The following is a 19,167-nucleotide window of genomic DNA, read 5'->3' as shown; positions in this document are numbered from 1 at the left end:
TTTGAGACATCTGTTTTTTAAACAAATGGCAACCATACCTTACTCACCGTAGTCGCCTAGCAAGGTGAGCTGGTGTTGTCCAGGATATAAAATAATGTTACAATAAACTTCATAATATACTTCATAATAAACTTCATAATACACTTCATAATACACGTCATAATAAACTTCATAATACACTTCATAGAAAACTTCATAATACACTTCATAATAAACTTCATAATACACTTCATAGCAAACTTCATAATACACTTCATAAAAAACTTCATAATACACTTCATAATACACTTCATAGCAAACTTCATAATACACTTCATAATAAACTTCATAATACACTTCATAATACACTTCATAATAAACTTCATAAACTGTTTGTTTCTATTTTTCCTATTTTGTTTCTCAGACCCACAGATTATTTAACAGATTCTCTAAACAATCTTACTGGAGAGTTTACATATACGACAAGAACTGTAAGCATTCACTATTAAAATATAAGATTGACATTACTGACAATACTAATTTTGCTATTCTAACAATTATTAACGGCATACTAAACTGTTAACATTGTTATATCCTGTCATGGTATCGTCGTTTTTTCCTATAAAAAGAACGAGAACTCGCACTATCTTACGTGACTTGTTAGCTCAATCCAGCAATTGCTAAATGATTCTGTTCGTCTGCATCTTTTGTTTAGTGTAATAAGGTTGGATTGGCTAAAGCAGTAATTAGCACAGCTGGTCTTTATGTTACGTTTGCCTTCATGCGCGATCAACAAACTAAATATAGTGTTTTTATACATATGTACACGAATGTGTTTGCAAGTGGCGTTTTTATTCTCTGCATTGTTTCTGCTTTTCATTCTTGTTGTTTTATGAATGGCCATGTTATCTAAACTTTGAAACTCAAGCAAATAAAACTTTTTATTCATGAAAGGCACAAGGAGACTTTGGTTGAGCTTTCTTCAGGGTTTTGTTAGAGAGAATGGACATGGGGAGAGAGAGAGAGAGAGAGAGAGAGAGAGAGAGAGAGAGAGAGAGAGAGAGAGAGAGAAAGAGAGAGAGAAGCTACATAACTAAAATTATTTTCTTTTTTAACTTAGTTTTCTAAATTGAGAACTGAGAGACGCAGGCAGACAGAGTCTCAATGTAAAATTCAGCTTAGATTATTTCTGCATCATTTGCATGTCCGTTTGCTTGACTTCCAACAGAGAGGCTGAACTAAAACCCTTAAACGTAATTATTCGTCAGATCTTGATATTATCTGATTGTTTTGCCTACAGAATTTGATCTCTGCCCCTGTTTCAATTCACACCACCCGTTTCTGGATGCAGTTCTGTTTGCAATTAGGTTATCGTGACCTGCACTAAAAATGACTCATCAAAATTCACACTACCTAACTTAATCGCTACTTACTAACTTATTGGTCAGCAATTTTTGCATTCTTGTTGCCATTGTAGTAGATATAGTAGTTGTTTCTTTTTTTAAAGATTGAACTTATTCTCCAATTTACTCCTTCAATTAAAAAAAAACTCCTTCAGTTAAAAAAAGCTCCTTCAATTAAAAAAATACGCCTTTAATTAAAAAAGAATACTCTTTCAATTAAAAGAAATACTAACACTTGCCTTAACAATGCCTAAGAATACTTATTGTAAACTAAAAGTTGAACGTGGGAATCTACATGGATATGAAGAATTGGTTAACAGTCAATTCCAAATGACAGTCTTATGGATGGGCCTTTACTAAAGGCGATAATAATGAAGAATAACTTAAAAATTAACATTTCTACTTGATCACATGATGATGGAACGAGGATGATCTTTACATCATCAACATTCTGATCCACATCTGGCATCAATTGAAATGAATGGCTCTCGTCTTCAGGAGGCCTCAAGTTTTGACAAGCTTCTGGGATTGACCATTACTCCTGATCTTAAATGGAACACGTACATCAAATCTGTTGCCAAGGCCGCTGGAAAAATGGTGGGATCTTTCTATCGATCCGGTAGATATCTCACTGCTGATGCAATTCTCTATCTATATAAGAGCCAGGTACGTCAAAGGATGGAGTACTGTTGCCACATCTGGGCAGGAGCTGCTAGAAAGGATTTGTCCTGCCTTGATAGAGTTCAAAATAGACTTCGTAGCCTCGTAGGAGATGTCCTTTTCTCTTCCTTGCAACCTCTATCTCACAGAAGAGATGTTGCGAGTTTGTCTCTGATGTATCGTTATTTTCATGGAAAATGTTCGACTGAGCTTCAGTCTATGGTCCCCCCTCGCCAAACTTTCACAAGAAACACTCGTCTAGCTGAAAACACTATCAATAATTCCCCCCCACTCTTTATCTGTGCCTAAACCTAAACGTAGATTCCATGAACAAAGCTTCTTTCTTAGAACTGCACGCCTGTGGAATTGTCTTCCGTTTTCCTGCTTTCCGGCTGACTACAATATGGTTGTCTTCAAGTCTAACGTAAATAAGTTCTTGATAAGCCATTCCATATAAGTTATCAAATTTACCAAATTTTCATTACTAATGATTACTATATTGTCCAATTTCTACTGTACACTCTTTAACCCTTATCCTTCAGTGGCCTCTTGGCCTTGATAATGTGGTGATTCCTGTGTAAAAAAAAATTAAAAAAAAAAAACCCTCGTGGATAAAATAAAAGGTTCAGTTCGAAATTCCATATAAAGACTCCCAAGTTCAACTATTAGGTTCCCAAGTTTTAAAAAAATGGTGGTCAAAGATTACATCGGTTGAAACATGGTGAATATAAAACACAAAATGAGAAATGTAGTCCAAATGATGCAAATAATCCATATTATCAATCCTCATGTAAAATGCTGTGGCCATGTTTGTTTGTATCGTTTTCAGAATGCTTAGGAATTAATTATCATGTTTGTATATTTTTGAGTGAAGCTTAGTAATTATTCTTTTGTTTTATTTCATTGTTTGGACTATTGTTCTCATCTTAGTTGGGTTTTTTTTTTCACAATATTTCCGCCGATGTAATCTCCGATCGTCTTCAGGTGCATTCACACTAGATGTTATTGGTGAACGGTGAAAAATAGCGCCAAGTTTCTTTCTTTCTTTCTTTTTGTAAATAAATCCGGATCCATTTCGTTTATTTTTTTATGATGTTTGTATATTTTTGAGATGCTACTTGATAATTATTCATTGTATTATTTGGATTCTTTTGACTATTGTTCTCATCTTGGTTAACATCCAGTGTGAATGTACCTGAAGGTGGCCGGAGATACATCGGCCGAAACGTTGTGAAAAAAGCAACTAAAATGGGAACAATAGTCCAAAGAATCCAAATAATACAAAAAATAATTATCAAGTTTAATCTCGAAAATATACAAACATTAATATAAAAAAAATAAATGGAATGGACCCGAATTTATTATAAAAAGAAATAGACTTGGTGCTATTTTCACCGTTCACCAATAACATCCAGTGTGAATGCACCTGAAGATGGTCGGAGGTTACATCGGTCGAAACGTTGTGAAAAAACAATCAAGATGAGAATAATAGTCCAATCAATCAAAATAATACAAAAAAATAATTAATTATCAATTATTTGTATTTTTAACAATCATGTTTGTCCCTTGTGTTTTAAAAAAGAATTGGAACCAGACAAGACTTGTGATAAAAAAACTTTCAAATTCTTTGTTTATATTTCAGATTCCAATCAAATATTTCATGGAATTATTAATTCCAAATACTTTTCCGATCCTTCTTTGCGGACCACATGGTTCTGGAAAAACAGCTCTAATAAAAGACCTCATGAATATTTATGGTATAATTCAATGCTTTAATTTTAATCTTTTAGATCGATGCAAAAGTTTTTAATACAGATTTGATAATTTCTTCTCTTTCGGCCTTGTCCGCCAAGTTTCAGTCATAAATCTCCAACAGTTCTTGTTTTATCACTTACCAATGATATACTCTGTATCGAAAACCCACTTGGATATTTCTGATTTGGGGCATAATGGCATTGTTTAGGTTAGGAATAATCTGGGTATTGGTTTAATAGACACTATCTTTGAGATAGTCATACATGTAAAAAATCTGGGAGGGGGGTTAGGGTATGGTAAGTGTGATTCCCATCTTAATCTTATTTGTGTACTAATATAAAAATCCTGAAAATTTCAAGCTTGTACCATAATCCAGTGTTCAGATAAGTGCATGTTTCTATGTAGCCTACATATATTTTATAAGTTTATCCCCCCCCCTAAAAAATGTCACCTATGGAATCGTTAATAAAATTCAGCATCCTTTCTGCAATCCAACTATATTTAGTTACAAATAAACTTCTGTCTATATCTGACTTGTCCACCAAGTCTCAGTCGTGAAAGTCCAACAGTCTTTTGTAGCATCATTTAATGATAAACACACATCGAAATGACATATAAACTTGTCAATAATCCTGACACACTCCCCCCCTCCTCAGCCATGATTTAGGCTGTGATGGAATTCTTCAAGTTTTGATAGGCATTATATCTATGCCTGACTTGTCCACCAAGTTTCAATCATGAATGTCCAACAATCTTTGTTTTATCACCATTCATTGATATGCTCCAAATATGCATTTCTACATAGCATGATCTAATGATCATTAAGAAGTACCTATCTACCCTGTACCTGTAACGGCATTCACCCGGGATGGGTTGAGCCGGCTTCAATGGTGTTAACCACATCTCAGCCAAAGCCATTCACCTTCGTCAGTCAGCAGCAGAGTCGACGGCATGATCCAGCCATTCACGGTTCCAGTGACAGATACCGAAAGTATGAGGACTGGACATGATACTTTGACAATCGCCAGCCAAGTCTTAAGTTGACCACCTTGGCACTTCTTCCAATCAGTTGGATGCATTAGGCGCCACCAATTAACAAAAGAACTCATTCCCTAGCCGGCACAGCTCGTGTCCAAACCACTGGAATCTCCTTTTCAGCAAAGTTTCTTCCAGGCCAAGGATATTACATCTAATGCGTATGGTCGAGTTAGGGATCCGGTCAGAGAAACAAACATCCAGAATATGGCAGTATTAATCAAAGACTTCAAGTTTATGAAGATCCTCTCTGCGCAGTGGCCAGTTCTTACATCCATAGAGAGGAATTGTTCTTACCATGGCCTCATAGATCCGCAGTTTCGTGGAACATCTTATCTCCTGGCGAGACTATAGTCACTTTTGAAGATGGATGAAGGCTGCTCTAGCCAGGTTGTTACGGATGATGATTTCGTCTTTCGTTTTACCAGTGGCTGTAAAATTGGTGCAAAGGTATTTGAAGCTTTTGACCTCTTCTACAGCTTCACCATTGAGAGTTACAGACACTCGGTCAGGTGGGGACATTACCAGAGAGGATTTTCATCTTAGAAGCGTTGATTCTCATTTCGTTTTGGCCATGTGACTGGCCTTGTTGAGTGCGTACTGGACCTCCATGTAGGACTCGCCAAAGATCGCAATATCGTCAAGAAAGTTAAGATTGGTGATGGAACAGATTTGGACTATTATTTAATTGGAATTCATTATTGAGATGAGTATTATTTATTAATTTTATTTATTGTGGACTATTATCCTCATCTTGTTTAGATTTTGTTTCACAACATTTCAGCCAACTATACCTCTGGCCTAATAACATGAATTTATAAGACCAAAAAGTTCAACCTTGATCGCCCTTCGGGGCCTGTGGCGCAGTTGATAGAGACGTTGAATCTCTACGGGTTCTAGGTGAGAATTGTCTGAAGATAGCGGTTTCAATCCTAACCAAAGCCGACCAGAGGCTTACTTGACCAAAACGTGGTGAGACGATAACAACTATGGAAGGCAGTAATTGCAGCGGATGCAGTCAGGAGATTCAGAGTTTCTATCCCGTCGCGGTTACCACCTGATGAAGGCCAGAGGAATAGTAGGCCGAAACGTTGTGAAACAACTAAGAAAAAAGATGAGGATAATAGTCCGCAATAAATAAAATTAATAAAAGTTTTGGACAACTCTGACACCAGCAAAGCTAATGAAGCTCTTCTCTAGGATCTAGTCGATGATGTAGTTCAGCAGGATGGAGGAGAGCATGCATCTTTGGCAGACGCCAATTTGGATGATGTAGGAATTAGATTCTTCCCTGTAACCCTTCACTCTAGTTTGGGTGTGCGTGTAGTACGTCTTGATGGGGTTGAGAAGCTTGGCCAAGAAACCATTGTGGCGCATTATGTCCAATAGGCTTCTGTGATCCACTGAATGTAAGGTTGCGGTGAAATCAATGAAGCAGATGACGGTAGATTGCTGATAGGCTCACCGCTGTTCTAAAATTTGCTTGAGGAAGAAAACTTGACCTGTACATCCTCTGCCTCTATGAAATCCTGCTTGATTTGGTTGGGTTCCGCAGTCTAGGATTTTCTGGATATGACGTAGAAGGATAATTGAGAAGATTTGAGGTGCGACATCAATCAAACTAATGTCTCTATAATTGCAGCAATCGTGACGGTCACTTTTTGTAGAAGGGGAGGAGTATGGTGTCACTCTAGTCCTGAGGTAGTTGTTCAGAGTGCCACACAGCATCGAGAATTTGATGTACCTATTTACAATGCCTCCCCACGGGACAGAGTTAGACACCAGGGTCGTTTTTTAACGTGGAGAAAAGGTACAAAAATAAAAAATTGTCTCAGTCGTGAAGGACTGCTCCTTCACCGAAAGAGAACAAGAAATGGAAGTGCAGCATCTGAAGAACAGATGGTATTTATTTGCTCCCCCACCGAGCAAATTAGGCACAAGGGCAATTTTTAATGTGAGGAGTGAAGGGAGGGGGAAGGGAAAAAGGGGACCAGCTCCCGAGAGGTGGGAAATGGGAGCTGGTTAAAGGTCAGGTATGTGGGGTTGCCCCCACATCTGGTCTTTGCTAGTCATAGCTAGTCCTAGCTAGTCATAGCTTGCAGTATCTGCCGGAACAGATGGTATTTATTTGCTCCCCCACCGAGCAAATTAGGCACAAGGCCGATTTTTAATGTGAGGAGTGAAGGGAGGGGGAAGGGAAAAAGGGGACCAGCTCCCGAGAGGTGGGAAATGGGAGCTGGTTAAAGGTCAGGCATGTGGGGTTGCCCCCACATCTGGTCTTTGCTAGTCATAGCTAGTCATAGCTTGCAGTATCTGCCGGAACAGATGGTATTTTTTTGCTCCCCCACCGAGCAAATTAGGCACAAGGCCAATTTTTAATGTGAGGAGTGAAGGGAGGGGGAAGGAAAAAGGGGACCAGCTCCCGAGAGGTGGGAAATGGGAGCTGGTTAAAGGTCATGCATGTGGGGTTGCCCCCACATCTTGTCTTTGCTAGTCCTAGCTAGTCATAGCTTGCAGTATCTGCCGGAACAGATGGTATTTATTTGCTCCCCCACCGAGCAAATTAGGCACAAGGCCGATTTTTAATGTGAGGAGTGAAGGGAGGGGGAAGGGAAAAAGGGGACCAGCTCCCGAGAGGTGGGAAATGGGAGCTGGTTAAAGGTCAAGCATGTGGGGTTGCCCCCACATCTTGTCTTTGCTAGTCATAGCTAGTCATAGCTTGCAGTATCTGCCGGAACAGATACTACACTTTGAGATATTAAATCTTTTATTCATGTTAAAAAATACAGAAAAAATCAACGATGAACAAAAAACTTAGGCACATGGCCAAAAGTAATTGGAGTTATCGAGAATTTGATGTAAGTGACTGGCCATAAGGTCAGAACAGCTCTTGTAGAGTTCTGCCGGAAGTGTGTCTTCTCTTGCAACTTTGTTATTTTTTAGTTTTTTATGACATCTCGTATCTCTTCTTCTGTTGGCGGATTGCAGTTGGCAGCATATTCGGGGAGGTCTGTTAGGGGAGGGACGTTGAGAAGGAGGATCGTGCTTCAGTAAGGTTTCGAAATGTTGCTTCCAGTGTATTGTGTCGTCTGCCATTTCGAAAACAGAGGTTCAATTTGTATCTAGCAACATCTCACTTAGGCTACTGTTTACTTTAATCGTCACTTTAAGGATTTGGTAATGCTTTCAGGAATCTCCTACTCAGACAGCTTGCTCCATCCCTTTAGCGAAGTTTCGCCAGTAGGTATTGAGATCAGTCTTCGTAGAACAGGCAGTCTCATTCTCGTGACGCAATAATCAGAAGTCGTTGTTTTCCGAGCAGTGGCCTTGTTTGGTTTGATTATCATTATGAAGTGATCATGACTGACTGTTCTTTCTCATCTCGCATTCATGCAGTGCACTTTTATGGAGTACAGTGGCTTTTGCAGGAAATCATCTGGTGGGTTTGCAACTTTCAAAGGACAAGGCTGCGAGGGCACTTTGATGATCGTCTCATCAGTAGAAAGTGTGATCTTGAACAAGCTTCACACATTTGGAGCATATATTTGAACGGCAATAACACAAAGACATTCATGACTGGAGTTTATTGGTTGGATTACAGAAAGGAGAGTGAATTTTATTAACGATTTTATGAGTTGCATTGGGGGGATCACCTTGTACTAATCCATTTTTACTACACTAAACATCTGTTGTGAAATGAACAAGGCCTAATCTATTGTGGTTAAAGAATTCACTAGATGATGTGTTTACAGATGTAACTTTCTTGTTAGCCATTGTTTAATATTCTGATGTTTTGGTGTTTCATTGTCCTTATTTTCAATGCTTTGCGCAACCCAAGCATTAAAGTAATAAATATTTTGTGCTACTGTAATCTAATACAGTGACTGGCAATCTTGCAGTATAGTTAACAGCCAAGAAGTTGAAAAGCAACTAAAACAAAACAAAGAAAATGTACAACGAATAACATTTACATTGTGTATTTTTGTTTGAGGTGTAATATCACAAAATCATCAATTGTAACTTTCAGGCCAACATGAATTCGTCTACAAAAAATTGGTGTACAGTGCATCCACAACTGCAAAGCAATTGCTTGATTTCATTGAAGCAAACATCTACCATCGACAAGGTACAAATATATTAAATACAATTCTATTTCATATAAATTTTAAGCATATACAAAAAACTAAACTTTTTAATCTGTTAAAAACGTGCAAAATTTATAGACCATTGACTTAGAATGAGTTTTTGGTACTTCTGAATTTGCCGACCCATGAATTCCACAAAGTTACAGCAAATGACGGGAATAACTGGAAACGGTCAATCGTAATGCAATGCGAGGAACGTTTAGGCTGATCGCAATGGTAGAAACTCATAAGCAATGAGGAAGCAATATCAAATGCTCTGTTGGGCTTTAGCCAATAAGAATGTAAGCATATATATATATATATATATAGGCATTATATTATTATGACTAAAGCAATCAACTAGCGTCTATGTAATGTTCACGACTTCCGCTCGTGTGAACACTCTAGATTGTTATTGTATTCACCTGAATTCGGTATTTAATAGTACTTAATTGCCTTCATTCCCGTTTCCCGTGGCAATTGTTTGGTAACCCTGATGAAGAGGTTCAGCAAATAAAGCTTCGTGCTTCGTGGTTGGTTTCAAATCTCATGACCAGCAGGAATTGTTAACATACACTGATGATTGTGTAAGTATGAAACACTAATGTCTGTAGGTATAAATGAATAATTACTATCTAATCATAATATATATAAATTAGAAGAATATTAAATTAAAAATTAATTAAAGTAAATTTTTCAGAAAGCCAAAAAAAAAAAGAAAAAAAGAAAATTAAAGAAATGGAAGAAGACAGTGTTACTAATTCATCGTTGTTGGAGAGAAAGGAAATATGTAATAGATTCCTTCCTCAACCACCAAACAATAACACAAAAAAAAAAACACTTCTGAAAAAAAGCTTTCCTTACAAATTTCCTTCCATTTTTTATTTGTTTTCATACACACATAAAAAAAAATACACAAAAAATTTTCTTCCTTAAAAGTTTTATTCAAAAACTTTTGGTCTAAACTTATATATTAATTTTTAGAATCCTTTGAAATGAGGCTTCATAATTTTTGCATTCACTTTTCACGGGACCCATGGCATAGTGGATAGAGACGTTGACTTCTACGGTTCTAGGTGAGCATTGCCTGAAGATAGCAGTTTCAATCCTACTCAAAGCAGGCCAGAGGATTAGTTGGCTAAAACGAGGTGAGACAACAAGAACTATGGAAGGCGGTAATTACTTGGGATACAGTTACAATACTCAGCATTCCTATCCCATCACGGTTAACAACCCGAAGAAGACCAGAGGGTGAGTTGGCGAAACCTGGTGAAACAACAACTATGAAGATGAGGCTAACCGTCCACAAAAAATGAATACAAAAACGGATATAAAGAAATTTTCTCAAAAGTAAAAAATAAATATTTCTTCATTAAACTTACGATAAGTTCATGTTATCTTTTTTTGGGTGGGGGGGATTTATTGCATTTAAATGATGTTTTTCTGTTTACCATCGGGAGCTTGTAGCAGTTTAACAGTTAAGGAAGGCTCAACCGGTCGTTTTCGGTTATTGCCATCATCTGCCAGGTACACCCGAATAACTGTGTGGAAATCGCGGGTCGGTAAATGCAGAAGTGCTGAGTTTTTATGACAAATTACTGTTTGAATATGGTTAAATTTGTGCTCATTTTTTGCATTAAATACTAACCCCTATTAACCTCTAACTGTGTATCCAACGGATACTATACTACTAGTTCAAAGAGTCTATCAGGCATGTAATACAAGAAGTGTGATATGCATGGAGATGAAACGTGGGCAGTGAGGGTTGTGGACATGCGTTGCATGAAGAGAAAAGGTATGAGAATTATAAATTATGGGAGTCTTAAAGACAGGTTTAGGTCTAACGATCTCAGAGGAAGATAAAATCTGGAGAATATAAGATGTGCTCAGAACAGGAAACTCCGATTGTATGGTCATGTTGAAAGAACGAATAAGTTCTTGGATTTTTAGGTGTAGAACAGTTTAATATGAATCATTTTATATGCATAAGAGAAGTAAGTATTTGCCCTTTGTTATCTCGCTTACCTCAAAGAGATTTTGAGAAGAGTTATGTCACTTGAATTTCAGACCAACTGACATTGGTATTGGATGTATCGCATAGTGACTTTTGATTAATACATTTTAATTATACAGTCATTATTTTTCGGTTGTAAATATGTTTTAAATTATTATGGTCCTATTTATTTTCCTCCCCACGAGGGCAGAGTTAGACACAAGGCCAGTTTTAATGTGGGGAAAATAAAATCCAGGTTCTTCAAAAGGAGCACTTTAGATAGGAATAAAAATAAAAATTTTCTTAGTCATGAAGAACCTTCCCTTGACTGACTAAGGACAGAAATGGTGAAGTGTAGAATTAGAACAGATACTACACCTTGTTCCTAGCCAAAAAGGGAATTTTTTATATGTTTTTTTAAATTCATGTTCGTCTCATATCTCACAAATATATATATCCAACTTGATAGAAAGAGCGATGAATATATATCTGACCAGAGAATAGGTTACTTTGGAAATCAATTTCTACAAACCGTCCAACACATGCCAGCATGCAAAACGAATGTTAAACTGATGATGATGATGATGATGATGATGATGATGATGATGCTGATGATGATGACTAATTTGTGTGATTGAAATGTAAATAAGATTTCCATCCTTTTTTATTAAATAAAAAAGAAAAGTAGACCAAACAAAGGGAAATAACTCTGTACTAAGTTATTTCCTTATTTTAAAAATGTAAAAAATATATAAAATGAAAGTGATCATCGATTATGAAGACACTAAAATACATAGTTAATTAATGAAAGTTTTTTTTTTTTCAAAGCAGTATGCAAATTAGTTTACCTTCCGACATTGGTTGCATAGACATGACTGAGTATATTAGAAAGCTGTTCATCTTCTATCATAAATGAATTTTAATTTCAGTGTGATGAATGGCTCAAATTTATAAATACAGAGTTTTATTACTGACTGAGTGAAACAGCTGTAGAGATACAATTATCTCCCTTAATGGTAGAGGGTCTGCTGATCACATAATTGATCTCTTAAGGGGTCACGGGATTGTGACTCGAAAACAAGACTCTCAGCATTTACTCTTCAGCCATACATATCACATATTCATTGGCTCTCCACTCCAAACCCTTTTGTGTAGTGAGTAAGTCTTCTTGATGCGTTGTACTCCTTTTTATCTGTCATGCAAGACTTGTACTTATGGCACCATGTGCATTTAATCTGTATTTCGACATTTATTTTGTATTAGCAGGGCTACCTGGCGTCGCTCAGAGTACTAAAACTGTAACAATTCCTACCTTGTCTCCCTTTTTCACACACACACCTCGAGTCACCATAAGGGAATTAACTCTGTAAAAAAACTGAGTTACTTCCCTTTAGTCAGTGATTTGAAACAGACCCTACACCCAACGAAATCTATACCAGTTTAGGGTCAAAGAATGAATTTTTATTTTTCTAAATTTGAGATATTATTTATCCAGAGCAATGCTGATCAAGAAAATACAAACCTTGTGGGTGTTTGTTTTGTAGTTTTAGAGTTTTAGTCGGACACATACATACATGCATGCCTACATACATACATACATACATACATACATACATACATACATACAGAAAACTACCCTTTATATGATAGATTCTTGTTGTAGGTTTTTATAAAATACTAACAGGGATACCCAACATTACTCGGAATTAGATGAGAATCTCTAATATGTTCTTTTTCTCTATGCTTATTACATTGTATTACTTTTGCTTTACTGCCTCTACCCCATCCTCCCGTTTCAACCTCTAATATAGTCAGAAGAAGCCGAAATGTTGGAAAACACTTTAAATTAATGTTTTGTACACATGGATTAAATTTCATTAAAATCTATACCTATTTGAAGATTAAGATGGCTCTTAGAACGAAGCATGTAAATGTTTGGCACATAAAGGGTAACATATAAATTCAGGACCACTTCCATTGTCTTCCCCAGAAAAACTTTATACATCTTTATACACATAATATAAATTTCATAAAAATATGATACATTTAAAATTTTAAGGGTGTTATCCATTCATAGCCCCATAGCCAATGGGGGTGGACTTCTATTGTTTTCTTAGGTAAATTTTACATAAAAATATACTTTAAATTTTTGCTTATTTCGGATGAAACATTTGGTAATCAATAGCTTGGTAGAAGACAAGTTGCATTTCTGCCGATTCTTTTTTCTTCTTTACAGGTTTTGTTCATGGCGCGATAGGCAAGAAAAAACTGGCATTTTTCATTGAAGATATCAGCATCCCCAAACCAGATGAATTCGGTGTTCAGAGATGCAATGAAGTAATAAGATTTATTTTTGATTTTTTTTTTAATAGACGTGACCCATTATGTCAACGTTGGTAAATAATTAATTAGTTACATGATCTCTCCCCAATTAGTAAGCTCTTTCTCCAAATAAAACCTTGAAAACTCAGCAAGTCTCCGTTATGTTTTCATGTGTGAGTAGTTTTGTTCATCTAGCTAAACAGACGAGGGGGTCAACAACCACGAGAGTATCACAGCCAATCATGAACAACAAGAAGTAACTATGAAAGAAACACCAACACATGTAAACAACCCATGCAACATATGCGAAGAAAGGTTTTTGTTTTGTTGATTTGTTTTTTTGATCTCTCACTGGCGAGAACGCATATGTTTATGTAAACGACTATGTACAAAGTTTAATTTGCAGTATTTGACCCACATCTTCGGGATTTTCTGTCAGTCAGGGCTCGGGCTCGACTGGTAATCATCGGATTAAGCCAAGCGCTGTCCAAATATTGAAACGCTAAAACATACTGAAATACTGAAACTCTCCTTCCAGTAGCAAACAAATATATTCTGCTGGGGACCTTGGTCATATCCGACTGTCAGAAGGCCTATAACAAAGTTGGGGGAGAAGGATTCCACCACCTGACTGTGAATCATCGTCTGCATTTTGTAGACCTTGTGATGAAGGCAACAACGAATCACATCAAAAGGATGTAAAAGGATGCAAAACAGTGGAGCAAGAAAAAATGCGGTACCAATCAGGAGCTTCTAGGTATCTAATTGAATTTATGTGGAGACAAAACATTTGGTGAGAAAAAAAAATATTTGTAAGTTTCCTTAGAAAAAAAAGATTTCTGTACTTTCACCTAACAATTTACGGTTTTTATAAAAGTCAGTCATCTTTTCTTATAAAAAAATAACTTCTGTTAAAAAAAACGTTTATTGCAAGTTTTCTTGAAAAGAAAACTGTACTTTCACCTAACAATTTACTATTTATAAAGAGACATTCATCTTTTTCTTTAAAAAAAAAAAACAACTTTTGTTGAATGAAAAATAATTTTTGCCAAAAAAAAAAAATTATGAAATTTATTAAACAATACAAAATGCAACTTCTGAAAAAAAAATATAGATTCAGTAAATTTGTGGTATTTTTGTTATTTTTTATTTTATTGTATTTTCAGTTTTTTTCTTTTCTGGTTTGTTAGTTTGTTTTGAAATTCATATGCATCTGTTATTTCGTTCGGCTTAATCCGGTGATTGCCAGTCGAGTCCAAGCCATGACTGACGGAAAATCCTGAGGATCCAGGTCAAATATTATGAGTACCGTAAATTTATATAAATAAAGATGATCTACATAATGCAGAGAGTATCACACGACTAAATCATACGAGTGTTTGAGGATTAAACAATAAACTGATGCCAGAGAGCATCCTTTATCTTTACAAAGCCACATTTTTCTCATGCATAGAGTATTGCTGCCACAGCTGGCCTAGTGCATCTACCACTAGTCTCTCACTCTTGACAGGGTCCAAAAAAGTCTTCAAGATAATAGGCCCTGCACTATCGGCTAAGTTCCAACCTCTATCCACTCCCTGCAATGCGGCATCACTGTGTCTGTTTTACAAATCAATGATCCGTTCAGTCTCAAAAGATAAAGATTACCCCCTGTAGGGGCAACTGCGCGTGGAATTGTGAGGCAAGGGTTGTGCAATCTCCAACCACACCTCTCCTGAATCGGCACTGCTTGAGTCCAGCGGCAAAGAGAAGTCCAGGACGACTGGAAATAATGCCAAGATAAGCGGAGAGCACATACAGCACCTGGAAGCCCCAAATGGTCACCCATCTGGTACTGGTAAGGCTCATTGTTGCTTAACTTCGGTGATCTGACGGGAACCGGTGTGTCAAACGTGATTATGCCGTACAAATACTCTAATGGAATATGCTCTGATGAACTCATAGCACTTGTGATCCCTCAATGTACATACTCCTGACTTACCCGACAAGTACCAAAATCACACCCCTTCACTTCACTTAAGGTTCCCAGATACCAGAATGCCTTAGTTTCTTCCCTCGAGCTGCTAGATTTTAGAATTCCCTCCCGTTCCTTCTTTGCTGACTGCACTGACATGCAGAAGTTTCAATATAATGTGAACAGATATCTCGCTGCTCAACTCTTCATGGTCGCCTATTAGATACGATCCCAAATAGTAGACCCTTATGTTCCAGGCGGCAATACGCTTTGCTTGAAGTGAAAAAGAGTAAAAAAAGAGAGTAAATCTATCTGTATATTTATATATATATATATATATATATATATATATAGTGAGAATGTGTGTGTGTGTGTGTGTGTGTGTGTGTGTGTGTGTGTGTGTGTGTGAAGACACTTCTCAACCTATATACTCATCGGATTTTTTATCTACAGATTTGAAATTTGACACATAGGGTATTTAGACACGTGGAAAACGTTTTAATAAGTTTTCTCCCGGAAAAACGGGCTGCTAAAGGGTTAAAATTGAACATTTAGTATGTCGAGGCTGTTTGATTTTTATCTGTTTGCTAACTGTTCCATGAATGCGCATACGTGAATGGTTCACATAACAGATTTATTATGTTAAAAATAAGTAGGTTTGTAAACACTTTTTAAAAAATCGTGTCAAGCCAGCCTAATTGTTATCGTACTCGACTCACTGTATTTAGGTTTAAGGTAACACTGGGTACATCTTCTAGTGAAAAAAATAAAACTTATATTAATCTTTATGTATAAAATTCATTATTATATTGAAACTTGCTTTTTCATGCTTTCTCTTTTCATTTGTGATTCATTTGAAGCTACTTCGGCAAGTGGTTGGAGATAGACTCATTTGTCAACTGAAAAGTCCGTTTGAAATAAAATGTATCGAAGGACTAAGTGTCATCGGCGAACTCACCAATTCTGGACTCAGCATGGAAAACTGGCATCCCAGATTACTGGCAAGTTTTATTTATTTATTTAGTTCATGAGTCCATATCCACTTTTTATTTGTTTATTGGTTTATACATGCCATTATAAAGGGATATATTCGTTTGAAGTAGTTGAGTGGTCTTGGCTAATATTTCAAGTAATAATCTTTTAAAATACAAGCTTTACAAAAAGAAAAACGATCATTTTACTTTATAATTTCTTCCCATTAATTATTTCATAATACAATTTTAGAAAGCATATAACCATCACAATTAAACAGTTTGGTGTGTTTCTATTGATAATGATGGTTTATCAGTTTCTAAACATTGCTATATCCCGCAAGACGGACATATACATTTAAAGTAACTGAGTGGTCTTAGTAGGATGGACACTCAACCTCGATCATATTTAGAAAGTAAATAAATGTTTTAGTCCAAGAATTAAATTAAAAATGTTTTGATTAGTCTTCTTTATTCTTTTTAAATAAATATATTTTTTTCAATATCCATATAATATTCTGCTTGTTCCTTTCTTAGTCCGTACGTTACACTTTAAAAAAGGCCAAATACTATTTTTGAAAGCCAAATGGCTTCCAAAAAGGCCAAATTCATGAAATTCGGTCTTAAAAAGGCCAATCTGGCAACCTTAGACAAGAATATGAGAGTGATCTCCTTTTTATGTAGCATCGTTTTCGAATATCGCAATAATAATTATATATGATTGTCGTAATGGTGTGAGAAAGGAACTTGTGGTAATTTCAATGTGCACCAAAAAAAGGAGTCAGTGAAACATTACATAAAATAAAGGAACATTTGAAAGAAACAGGGGAAAAAAGAACATTGTCTGCCAAAAGGTACTGGACTGAACGAGTAAATTAAAGATTGTCTCTTACAATGTGATTTTAATATTTGTATTGAACTATGTAACACAATATTACCTTATGAGTATTTATTAATACTTATTAATTTATCTCTCTTTGGGTCAGTTCTATATTTTAAAATACAACTTTCGTGGAAATGTTAATAAATTCATATTTGCTGCCTGTTATTGTTTTTATTTTTGTCCAAAAAACGAATTTTTTTGCGATATCCAAAAAAAATATCTTCTTTATCAAAATATATTTGTTGATTAAATTATATCACTCATTCTGTGGAATTTTTCACGGGTCTTGCTATTTTCTTGACATTTTTTATAACATTCTCCTCTACAGCGCCATTTTACCATCTTCAATCTTCCACTGCCACAAGAAGATGACCTGCTTCCGATTATAAGCAAGAAACTTGAGGTATTTTATTTTTATTGTTAGATTGTTTTTTTTTTTTACTTCAGTAAGTTCTCTGAAATCAATTGATCTTTTCCTAGGGTTAACACGATATTTTCACGAGATACACGAGACGCGTTTAAGATTCTCCTTACCAATAATATCCATACAAATAAAGAAATTTATACTACAATGGGGCATTCCAAAAGTAATGACTCCTATTTTTTATTCTGCTCGAATGAACCAGAGAGGATTGCAAATAGCATTGTTATAATGCACAGATAACATTGTTTCATCTCTCTCTGTTACAGATATTGGCGGTGTGGAACTCAAAACTTGTTATTTAGATATATATACGCATTTTCATGGTTTTAAATATTACAATACACTTTTCCAAATCGTTCAGCCACTTCTCTGGAAAACAAACCTGACTATCGGATATTTTTCATATGCTGCTTTTTTACAACAATAAAAACAGTAAAAAATATAAGTAACCAACCCGGATATATTTATTATTATTTTTTCATGGCAGTAAATTAAAATGAGATTGATAAATTTAAAATAAACTAAATAGTGTGAATTTAATTTAACTAGAACAGGTTTATAACGGCTATATTTCACGATAACGTCATAATGTAAGATGCTGAAGAAAATAAAATGAGAATAAATCAAGACATTTTCGTATATTTAAGTTTATAATTATAAAAATGATTGTTATAGCTTTAAAGAGAATTATATTCTAAGGTATATATCAACATTAATGTAATCTAAATATTAATTTACTTGTCCGTACGTCCAGTATTAAATATCATTATCATCATCACAAACATTAATTAATGAGAAACGAATTACCTACCCTTGTAGTTTCTCTTTATCAGTTAAAAATCATGAAAACCATTTCCTCTCTCAAAATTTTCAAAAACAAAAACATGGCTGTCTGTTTACGGTTTCAAATTGGCTATTTTATAATTAAAAAAAGTCATGTTGAGAGGAAGCTGTAAGTTTTTTTTATTATTATAGTTTCTTTTTAAAATTTAAAAATGTGCAAGTTCCTTTATGATATATAAAAACATTTTCAGAATATAAAAACAAAACAATGTGTTGTGTGTTGAATTTTCATCGAAAAAATCTCAATTTTTTAAATTAATTGTTTTTAGCTTTAAATGGTTAAAAAAAGAATTTGCTAAAATTGTTATAAATTCGTCGTTACTTGTTTTATTTTATTTTTTATTCATTTTATTTATAATGAGTTTAAATTTTTTTCAACTACTGTGGAATTTCCACGGGCGCTAGTTCAATATTAAAGTAAATTAGCTATTCATGTAAACAAAATGTTTTTATCTATTTTAAACAAATAAATATTTGTTTATTTTTCATAATATTGCGTTGTAATTTGGCTTTCAAACGTACCTCATATGTATTCTATTTTAAAATTCAATCAACGCTTCTATCACGGAATTCACAACCCTGACTTTAACCCTTTAATTAATTAATTTTATTAATTTAAAATGAATTAATTAAAAATGTTTCTAATAATCAAAAATGGGCGAAGGAAAGTGCCGATAATTTTTACAATTCTTTTGTGGAATTTGGATGCGGCTAAATGAAAAGATTAAAACTATATGGAATTACTTCTATACAAGTGGAGAAGACTAAACGTTAATTGTGAGCATTGCTAAGAAAGTAATCCATAAGTCATGGAAACCTAG

The 19,167-nt window shown here is 35.3% G+C and overlaps 1 protein-coding gene across 1 annotated transcript in view; it reads left to right on the top strand.

Annotated features, from left to right (window-relative positions):
* The window catches only part of LOC145248285 (dynein axonemal heavy chain 5-like), a 280,837-nt gene that overhangs the window by 121,968 nt on the left and 139,702 nt on the right, over positions 1-19,167 (top strand). Inside the window, 6 exon segments of the mRNA XM_080110158.1 lie at positions 404-470; positions 3,685-3,799; positions 8,860-8,958; positions 13,186-13,286; positions 16,086-16,226; positions 17,408-17,482. Coding sequence (XP_079966284.1) covers positions 404-470; positions 3,685-3,799; positions 8,860-8,958; positions 13,186-13,286; positions 16,086-16,226; positions 17,408-17,482 — 598 coding nt within the window.

Source organism: Euprymna scolopes, chromosome 26, assembly GCF_053919585.1.
Source record: "Euprymna scolopes isolate OS-2025 chromosome 26, ASM5391958v1, whole genome shotgun sequence".
Taxonomy (NCBI): domain Eukaryota; kingdom Metazoa; phylum Mollusca; class Cephalopoda; order Sepiida; family Sepiolidae; genus Euprymna; species Euprymna scolopes.
Note: the sequence above shows the minus strand (reverse complement) of the source record. Positions and strands in the feature narration are given on the sequence as shown.